Below are 10,628 nucleotides of genomic sequence, written 5' to 3'. Positions count from 1 at the left end.
TTATAAATAAAATGTTATAAGCAACTTTCCAATATAAAAAAGAGGCAAAAAATATAGGCATACAAATATTATCAATTTGTCGATAGACTTCAAAAACAATTAAACAAAATATTCACTGTAATTATTTAATAAAAAAAAATATTTTTGTAAATAGTGGGAAATAGTAATACACAATTGTTTTAGCAATGTTTCTATCCAAATAATTAATCTCAATCTCAAGATCTTTCTTATGATAAACTCGCCGAAATATCGAAGATGTAAAATTCTCAACAAGATTTTGTGTTTCATCATTCAATAATATGGAGAATAAAGAGTTTACGACGATAAAACGTTTCTGGCATTTCGAATGGTAAAATAATAGAAAAACCCTTATTTTAGTACTAATCTAAGGAAATCAAAAAATAATCTGCAAAATTCACTGCTCAGTCGTTTCTCGAATAAGACTAAGACTGGCTTTTACACAACATACTTGTATGTGATGGTGCATACAACCTCGGAATAGCCACCGCTTATCAGTGAACACCATCCCCAAAAATATCTATTCATTTATAATATACTGGAAACCAAAAAAATAGGTCTGGTACTGTCATCAACTAGTTGGGCGAGTTTGCTGTATTACTGAGTTGGTCGCACTGCGAGTTCTCAGCAATGGAGCATAGACGCTTGACAAGCTTATCCCAAAAAAACCACCAGCACTAGATCCACTGATCTTGTTTTCTATGGGAGGAGTTTTCATAGAATTCACATCATTACTAGAGAAATTTCTCTGCTCCGATATATTACTGCTTTCCTGAAAAGACATGGCAATTCATCAATGGTTTAAAATATATGATTATGATGAGAAAGGTGGATCAAGAAAATCAGAAATAATGCAAACCTCGTCAGATACAATAGTATTTGATGGAGATGGTGGATCAGCTGACCTAATTGGAGGCTCGGACCCAGTCTGATAAGAGAACGAATGGTAAAAGAAATTAGAAACTCATAACCGAAGCAAGGTGGAGAGGATGCAGGAAAAGCTTTCGATTGAAAATTAGTTACCCTTGATATTACTGGTGTAATAGAAGGCTGCTCAAGATATAGCCTGGAAGGACCTGACTGCAGAGCCTATATAATTAAGATATAACATAGCAATCCGTTACAAGTATAAAGTCTAACTTATGGAATGTGTAATCATTATTTGGCTTATAATCAAATAAAATCTAAATATACGGTTCAACTTAAAATTTTCCTATTAATTTATAATAAACAATACTATCATGTCTAAAGTAGAATACAGTTTTCTAAAACGGCATAATAGTGGAATACAGTTTGCAAAAGGAAAACGCTTACGCTGGAAGATGGTGAAACTGGTGGTAGCTCAAGGGTTGGCTTGGATAAGGGTGCCTATATAATTTAGAAGTATATTACTAATAAAATAGCAAGTAAATAGAAAGAACGTGATACAAAAAATCTGATATTCAAATTATGAAGCCAAGCTAGACCAAACAAAAATTCATTTGTAATGATATGTGTCCATGCCTGAATATATGCCGGTGTAGTGCCATTCTGCAAACTATCAGTAATTCGACATATTCCCTCGATTTTTTTATTTGTCGCAATCTAAGCAAACAGAAAAAGTAAACCACAGGTATGAACAATATCCGACCCGTCAAATAACAAAAATGGTTATAATTAAATAAACGTAATAATGACTAGAGTTTGATGGAATATACCTGATTCCCTTCTATTTCACTGATTTTAGATTCCTGAAAAGCAAATCAGTCAGCTAAAGTTGGATATCCAGCAAATTTTTCAATGAAATAACTGAATTCCTGAAAATGACTTACAATAACTCGGATAAAAGTATCAACACCGTTCATATCTCCATTTATTTTTTCTGTTTCATTTCGTATTTTATTGATCTGTAACAGAAGTTTACTATTATTGTTGAATAACAAAGAAGCGAAAAACAAAAATGCTTTGAAACATTTTTACTCACATCATCTTCGATAACTTCTACAATGACTGCAGATTCATCCACTATCTTTTCCACGCCATTAATTTTTGCAGATATATTCTTCTTGGCTTGCTACAATCATCACACTTGTGAAAGTAAGAAAAGTAAACTGAACAGAATGCAGAGATAATATGGGCCGGTTAGTCAAACTCAATAAAATATAGGATTTGGTTTACAATTAGAGTCTGAATTTTTTATGAATTGTTTTTGCTCGATCCTAAAAAGTGTGTTATGTTAGACATGTGACTCTACACACGAGAGAAGGGGTGAATTGTGGGTTTCCCCAGCTGATTCATAAACTTTTCCTAGCTGATCTAAGTAAAAAAATATTCAACAATAAAATAAAATTACCTCAATTGATTCATAAACTTTCCCTAGCTGATTACCTATGCCTGTACAGGCATCATTTAAACTGCGCCTTGTTGCAAACATCATATTAGGAATCCATCCCTGTAAATATAGCAAGGCAATATAACTCAATCATCTTCATAGAGAGGAGACAAGCTTCAAAGAGTTTATGATCATAATATACGTATCATGCACAGTTATGCCATTAATTTTGTTGATTATCCGCCATAGTTTTAAGAGTTATTTTCTTATACTAAAAAGTTTATCCACAAATAAATTCATTGACTTGTGCTAACTAAATAATATCCAACTTCAAGTAACAAAAATACTATTACGCTCCAAATCACAATGAAAAATTGGTAGCAACTAGAGTTGAGCTTAAAATGTATTGCATCAGACAATAAGAAAGCCAACACTTGAAAAAGAATGGGTGATGTAGTCCGGCTAGTCATATTGAATATTAGGCAACTTAATCCAACCAGATAGATACTACAACAACTCAAACAGCCACAGCTCACACATTTGAACAAATCTCAATACAATTGAAAGAGAAACCCGTGGGAAAAAATTCAGATATCTTGCATGAATTAATAAACATTTGAACACATCAATGATCATGTGATATATAGCAAATAACGCTGTTAAAAGCACGAACATTTGAATTCAAATTTTGGCCATACAAACTTCCTACAAGGATGCATGGCTACAACATCCCGTTACTCAAACCAACAATTCACAGAAGACAGAGGCAATACCTTCCACCAAAGGCATCCACATCCTACCCCAATAATGACCACTGTTACATACTTTCTTCCTGATGTACATTGTCAAAAATGTCAGAAAATGACACGAAGATAAGAAGGAAAAATTTTATAGCTCAGACAAAAATATGGACACAATCATGCGAACAAGGCACAGTTTAAAATCCAGTGATTGAAAAGTCAGTAAGCAACATGTTAGTATTGACTAAATTCCTGGAGAATAATAGAAGGGCCCTATAATATGAAAGGAAGTAAATAACCATAACCTGTTCCACTTCCATTTACAATAACGATTGATCTATCTGGTACTAGCTGTTGTAGTTCCTGCCGAAGTCTATTAACCTGTAGATCACAAGTATAAGCAGAATTGTCAGTTACCCTACATTACAACTAGCAATGGTAACAGTAACCAAATAAAACTTTAAAGTTTCTGCATAAACTATGAAACATGGTCATTATTTTATTCCAACCATTAAAAGTGAGAAAAAAACATGCAGCTAGTATCTGAAGATCTGTAACTAGCGTACCTCATCTTACCTCATTTCCAAATGATACATATCAAGTTTAATAAGAAATAACATGCTTCAATTACAAATGGAAGAAGAGTAAGGTTCACAAATATATATTTATTTCCATTTCCAAGATCACCAAGTAAATTTACAATTCTTAACCTCTTCAAGTAAGATTATTAGATTTTCCACTTCATGCAAAAACTTTAATAATGAATATTTAAGTTATTAGATATCAAAATTATTCTTTTAATTTATAACAAACGAGTTTTAAATAGTTTCTATTATTTTTCAAGTACTCATAAAAATCAATTTTGAAAATATAGATAAAATCACCTTTTTACTAAACAGGCCCTATATATATATATCAAAATAACTTATATTATATAAATTTAAAAAGTTCATATCTGATTAATCTAAATAGTTAATACTACATATCTTCAAATACTTTTATTTGTATACTAAATACTAAAGACTAAATACAAGTAATCATTTTGCTATTAGTAAATAGTACTGTTTATATTTTTTCTACTCAATTTTTGGTCATTTAATACTAAATAATATAATTTTTATTTGATTATGTTACTGTTATTTTATTATTTGTTTATCATTACTAAAAACTATTTCTTTTTTTAAAGCCTCTGATTCAAGGTCTAACTTGTTTTGAGGATCCGGCATTTGTCTTCTCACTTCTGCTTTGACTTGGCAAAACGTACATTGTCACAGCTGTGATTCAAGCACGCCACGTTGTCTTCTCCCTTCATAAGGTGATTCTTCACTTCTACTTCACCCTCCCTCCTTCTTCTAATGTGAAGATACACTATTTCTCTGTCCAGATTAGCCTTTTCTGCTTTTCACTGTCATAGCCGATGTGTGTCACATTGTTCTACGTGAACGCATGTGTGGCGGTCTAGGCAGTGATACACAACACATTTGGCATCATCGTAGCAGCCAGCAGCTGCAGTGCCGATATCGCACCACAGTTGACCGCTATTTTACCTATGCATGTTCGATAGTGGCTAGGGGCCACTCTGCTACACCACTAAATTGTGCAATCTACAACACTAGTTTAAATGGTGCTTTATGTTTTGACTTGGACTAAGTTTTGCAAAACCGCAGATGAGTACCCACTTAAAAATAGTGAAACCGAAGAATCAAGAATTTGTATAGATATACACATAATACATTGATTTGACCTGTTTCAACTTTTCCATACATGCAAATAACACTATTCACAGTTCCAACACATACAGCTCAACAAGTTGGAACATTCAGTAGGTACCTTAGTAACTAGTATATAACAAATGTTCAAAATACAACTAAATCTAAGTAAGAGCTTGACTTTGTAAGTTGCAACCAAGGACAGAGTTCAAATCCCCTAGGGATAGTTGTAAAATGGTTATTCAGGCCAGATTAAGTATTTATAGGTTCCCCCTTCCCCATTTTTTCTTGAAAACATATACAAGTATACAAAAACTCAATAATATAGGCATATGCTCAAAATTCAAGTCACGTTTAAAAGATCTAAATGGTGGGTGGCGGGTTGCATGACACTCAACTTAATAGTACTAAGAATTTTTCATAATTAAAATCAAATCTAATCAATAATGAATGAAAAACGTCATGCATACCTGATCAAGCAAAGCATCATTATGTGGATTTTTAGCTGTTGGTGTAGGACCAGTGCTTTGAAGTTGCCTTAAAACAACCTGGCCAGAGAAAGAGTCCAAAATCATTATAGAGCACAGCATTAATTCTCACCAATAAATGACAACCGCCTATACTCGCAATATGAATCGAATGTGGAGCTAACAACAAACAAATAATAATACCACCAAGAATATTGCCAAACTTTAGGTTTATTATATGCGGCATAAATTGAAGCAATGTTCATAGCAGACAATAGTGAAATATGGAATCGGATGTCTGAGGCATGAGTCAGCAGATATTGTTGGGTTCTATCAAAACAACATACGCCACGTTGCATTAAACAGTTTATTTGTAACTTATAGCACAAGCACTTGCGTGTAAGCTATTTTGTATATCAAAAGGTACAACTAAAGTTAAACGGTTTTCGTATAAGATACAACCTTACAAAAATCAGCTAAAAATAACATCTACACGATATCATAAGTTATTTTCATAAGTTCTCTCAAAAAGCTCAAATAAGCCAATTCAAACCTACCTATAGTCTCTTTGTCTGTGTTTCCTATAACCTTCCCATAAATATTAAACTTACCTTGAAAGCACCAGATACGAGACCAGATACATCCGGCAATCGACCTTCTTTAGCCAGTACTGAACCAACAAAACCTAAAATACAAACGATATTATTTCAGTGACTATTTCAGTGACGCATTTCGATTTTCATATCAAAGCATTACCAATAATAATTCATAATATTAAACAAGGTTTAAAAAACCGGTCCGCGAACGCAAAAACAGCAACAAAAAACAGTATTATCAGGCGCCGATACCGAATACCGATACTGTTATTCATTATTTATATTTTAATGTTAATTTAATTCACACTGCAATCAGTATTTCCGACCGGAATCGACCAAACGTTTAGATATTAAATTCAACTGTCATAATAAGCTAGATTCCAATTTTTTTACGAATTCATACACCGTAACAATGAATCTTACATCGGTTTAGCGAAACAATGAAAAATTGAAAGAAGAAAAATCGAAGGTGAATATGTACCTGCACCAAGGATAATGGTGATCTTCCCGAGTGATAGAGCCATGGTGTGTGGCCAGTGAACCTCCGCAGCTAGAGGAACACTCTGTGGTAAAGGGATTTATACGGCGAAAACGCTACCGTTTTAGGGTTCGGAGATGAGCGATTGTGGTGTAAAACGATGGTGGTTAGTGAGAAATTATTACCAAGAAAACCAAGATAATCTCACACCTAATGAAACCCTTGGAGGCTCGCTTCGCTACTATGTCGTTCTACCCTAGTTAATAGAATGAAATAATGAGATTTTTTTATTTTGGTGCGGAAATAATGAGATATTATTAGTATATTCTTTCTGCTGAAAAATAAATAAGTAAATCAATAAATGGTTTTGTTTATAAATATTGAATTTAATTATTTATGATTTATTATGGGATTAATATCAGTGTAAAAAAATCTACACACTCATTTATCACTATCCGTGTATTTCAATTAAATCTATTTATTTCAATATCCAACGTCTAGGATTAACTGACGGTAACGGTGTAAAATCTTTTTACAATGTCCGTGTATTTCAATTAAATCTATTTATTATTATTTATTATTATTAAAATTAAAATTATGATTATAAATTATTTTTTTCTTATTTTGTATTCATTATTTTAAATAAGAATTAAAATTAATATAATAATTACAAACTACTCTTTTTTTTCTAATTTTTCATTCAGCACCGTTACTTCTACTAAATTAATATTCAAATAATAAATTTATATAATTTTAATATTGAATTTTATTGTATATTTACTTTTGTATCCTATCAACTTATTAGGTTATGGTTGTCTAGACATCATGTGTTTTTTTTAGAATATGCTGCTATTATTAATATTATGGCATATGGATGAATTTTATTAAATATTATATAATATGGTTTATTCAACTTAAATGTTAAAAATTTGTGTAATTGTATTGAATTGTGTTAAAAAAAATTTAAAAATAATTATCAAATAAATTATTTTATACGTAACTCACAAACTCAACCAATTTAACCCGTAAATGATCGGGTTGGTTCGTTTTGGTTTTGACATTGAAGTTGTGGATTGGAGAATGATCACATCCCATTAAAATTTGAATGGGTTGGATAACGAATTAAGTCAAACCAAATCCAACCTAACATATTTAAGTGGATCCATGTGCTTACAAGTATAATCAATAAGTGATCCAAGATGTTAAAGCTCGCAGATAGCGAGACTCAAGAAGCAACTGCTTAGCTTTATTCACGAGGTCACAGAGGATTTTTGGGAGGAGCGGTGGAAATGAGTCGAGTCGAGTCGAACCCGTCGTCAGCTCGACTCGACTCGATAAGAATTGGTTTAGCTCGAAACTCGACTCGAGTTCGACACGAACTTTTTTTAAGCTCGAACTCGACTCGTTTTAAGTTCTTGAACAACTCGGTTCAACTCGTTAGATTCAGTTTGTTTACTTCACGGACTAAAAAGTCATTTTTTAAAGTTTAAATTTTTTTATTATATTTGACATTTTAAATTATTCTTTTTAAAGGGAAAATATTAAAACAAAATAAAGCTTTCAAAAGATAAATTTAAAAGTCTAATTCAAAAACTATTCTTTTTGAATTTAAGTTTGTCTCAAAAACTATTACCAATATAATAAAATAGTACAACAAAAACTATTAGAAATTGATACATTCCCATCACAAAATGATTATTCAACTTCAATCTTCATTACACCAACTGTCAACTGATTTACTATCATAGCTAGGGGTGTTCAAATCCAATCCAATTCAAAAAAAACCGAAAACCGAAAACAAAAAAAAAACCGATTTTTTTTGGATATGTTTGGACCACCTTATAGAATAACCGACCGGTTCGGTTTTCGGTTGGCTGCATGAAAACCGAACCAATCCAAACCGAACCGATATTTATTCATATAGTATTCTCATTAACTCTAATTAATTAAATACAATGCACCGTTACAAATTAAATACAATGCACATTTACAACACATCATGCACTAATTAATAATATTATTTAAATCTTACAATTTAAATACAATTAAATACTAATAAATACAATTGTTTAAACACATACTATTACTAGAATGCATACTAGTTAATAGTTATAGTTAAATATGATTTCCTACCCCTAAAAAACGTTTCGGTCATGCTTTAAAAAATATGATTTTCTGCAAATAAATACTATTAAATTTACTAGAATGCATACTAATTAAATATTAAATTGTTGCAGGAAAATTCAATTTAATATTTGAAGTGTCATATTGGAAAATTCACCATCCACGGATTCCACGGGCATGTAAAAATTAAATTGGTTTCTTTTATATATATATATATATATATATATATATATATATATATATATATATATATATATATATATATATATATATATATATATATATATATATATATATATATATATATATATATATATATATATATATATATATATATATATATATATATATATATATATATATATATATATATATATATATATATATATATATATATATATATATATATATATAATGTCATATAGAAAATGTTTTTGTCAGAATTTAAAAAAAAATTAAAATTAAAATTATTTTAGATTTAGAAGTAGTGTTTGTTTAAAAACCGAATAAAACCGAACCGAAGTAAACCGTATAAATTGGATCGGATCGGATTGGATTTTTTTTATTGTCATCCAATAACCGAACCAAACCGTATGCTCTTTGTATCTTTGGATCGGATGATTTTTTGTCTCAAAACCGATCCAAACCAAACCGCGAACACCCCTAATCATAGCTAGTAAGGAAAGGATAACCTACAAGATGGAAGAGGATAATTTTTAAGCCAATTAAATTCATATATCAGAATACCAACACAACATGATCATGGCATGCTATGCTAAATCAATTACTTCTATAAATAAATTCATTTTAAATATATCACAAATAGCAGTATCTTTAAAATATATCACAAATATCAGTACTTCATATATCACAAATAGCAGTACCTTAAATCAATTCTTTTTAAATTCATGAAATTTCTAGATTTATGTTACAACATTGGTATGGTTTGAACACCATATTAAAGCTCACAAATTAATATACATTGCAGCTACCTTTTAAATATATCACAATTAACACAATACTAGTTCCTCATATATAACAAATAGCAGTACTTTAAATGATTAATTCTTTTTAAATTCATGAAATTTCTAGATTTATGTTACAACACTAGTATGGTTTAAACATCCTATTAATTGTATGAGATGCTAACAACTAACAAGTAATAAAGACTAAATACACAGTTAATTATACAACAATCTCACTCACCTGCATTGATAGCTCTCTATTTATCATCAAGGGAGTAATGTAATTTTTGTTTGCACTTGCTCCACCTATTAATAAAATGAAGAATTTAGTTTTAAAAATTATCAATGCTATTTTTAAAAGTTTATATTATACTTAATAATCAAAAGAGAGCATATTATCTTAGGTTTGTTCCTAATTCCATGCAATATTCGAAGCCAATCACCACCACAAATTAAAGCTTCGATAGTAGATGAACTTAAAGAAGCTCGAAATGAATCGATAACTCTCCCTCCGGCGCTAAAGGTTGACTCCGAAGCCACAGTAGATATTGGAATGGCAAGAACATCTGCTGCCATATGGGACAACACTTTATATTTTCCACAATTCAATTTCCACCATTCCAAGGCACAAAATGACATATGGCTGTTATCTTTAGGTTTGTAAGTTGGCTCATTCAGATACTTTTCAATTTCAAATTTTACAGCAGGAATTTCTTGTTGTTCTTCGACATAATTCATTAACAATGACCACCCTGAGGATTTTTGTGACTCCAAAATACGCCCATTTTGATCAACACCACTTCTACTAGATCCTTCTTCATTATGCTCACTAAGTATATCAGCATACTCTTTGTACATATCATCAAGCGCGATACGCACATTTTCTATATTTTTTCTAGCTTAAACTTCTGGATAAATTAAGGGAAAACACATGTTAACACCCATCATTTTGATCCTAGGGTCCAAAACAGAAGCAAGCGACATAACAAGATTACATTGGCTCCAATATTTGTCAAATTTTCCCTTCATCGCTTTTGTCATTTCTTTCATAAAATCATATTCATCTTGGATAGCTTGATCTAAAACTAGTTTGATTCGAAATACCTCAGCAAGATATAAGTTAGAGTTGGATATTCACTACCTGAAATAATATTTGTAACAACATTAAATACCTCTAGCAACTTGTAAACTTTTTCAACCTTTTCCCAATCATCAACATC

The 10,628-nt window shown here is 30.9% G+C and overlaps 1 protein-coding gene across 4 annotated transcripts; it reads right to left on the bottom strand.

The window, feature by feature from the left end:
• Positions 1-402: 402 nt before the first annotated feature.
• LOC127128829 (uncharacterized) lies at positions 403-6,611 on the bottom strand. Of its 4 annotated transcripts, none has more exons than XM_051058191.1 (14): positions 6,323-6,611; positions 5,857-5,930; positions 5,249-5,326; positions 3,375-3,450; positions 3,103-3,161; positions 2,351-2,449; positions 1,982-2,071; positions 1,830-1,904; positions 1,716-1,748; positions 1,522-1,602; positions 1,333-1,386; positions 1,042-1,107; positions 878-946; positions 403-790 (listed from the first exon to the last, which is right to left on the bottom strand). In XM_051058191.1, exons 1-14 carry the CDS (start codon positions 6,363-6,365, stop codon positions 590-592), a joined length of 1,098 nt encoding a protein of 365 aa, XP_050914148.1. In that variant the 5' UTR covers positions 6,366-6,611; the 3' UTR covers positions 403-589. The 4 variants fall into 4 exon arrangements, with proteins under 4 accessions (XP_050914148.1, XP_050914149.1, XP_050914150.1 ...); XM_051058192.1 differs by having other exon boundaries at positions 1,042-1,098; XM_051058193.1 differs by lacking the exon at positions 1,333-1,386.
• Positions 6,612-10,628: the final 4,017 nt, after the last annotated feature.

The sequence above is a fragment of the Lathyrus oleraceus genome, chromosome 3, assembly GCF_024323335.1.
Source record: "Lathyrus oleraceus cultivar Zhongwan6 chromosome 3, CAAS_Psat_ZW6_1.0, whole genome shotgun sequence".
NCBI classification, from domain to species: domain Eukaryota; kingdom Viridiplantae; phylum Streptophyta; class Magnoliopsida; order Fabales; family Fabaceae; genus Lathyrus; species Lathyrus oleraceus.
The sequence above is the reverse complement of the archived record's forward strand: the minus strand, read 5'-3'. Positions and strand labels throughout refer to the sequence as shown.

What these genes read in the sequence shown, in the direction of transcription:
- LOC127128829 (XM_051058191.1), bottom strand. Translation starts at nt 6,365, where the DNA reads ATGGCTCTATCACTCGGGAAGATCACCATTATCCTTGGTGCAG. An exon ending in ATACTTTTATCCGAGTTATT is followed by an intron (nt 1,749 to 1,829) that starts GTAAGTCATTTT and finishes TTTGCTTTTCAG; the next exon opens with GAATCTAAAATCAGTGAAAT. An exon ending in TTACACCAGTAATATCAAGG is followed by an intron (nt 947 to 1,041) that starts GTAACTAATTTT and finishes TTCTCTTATCAG; the next exon opens with ACTGGGTCCGAGCCTCCAAT.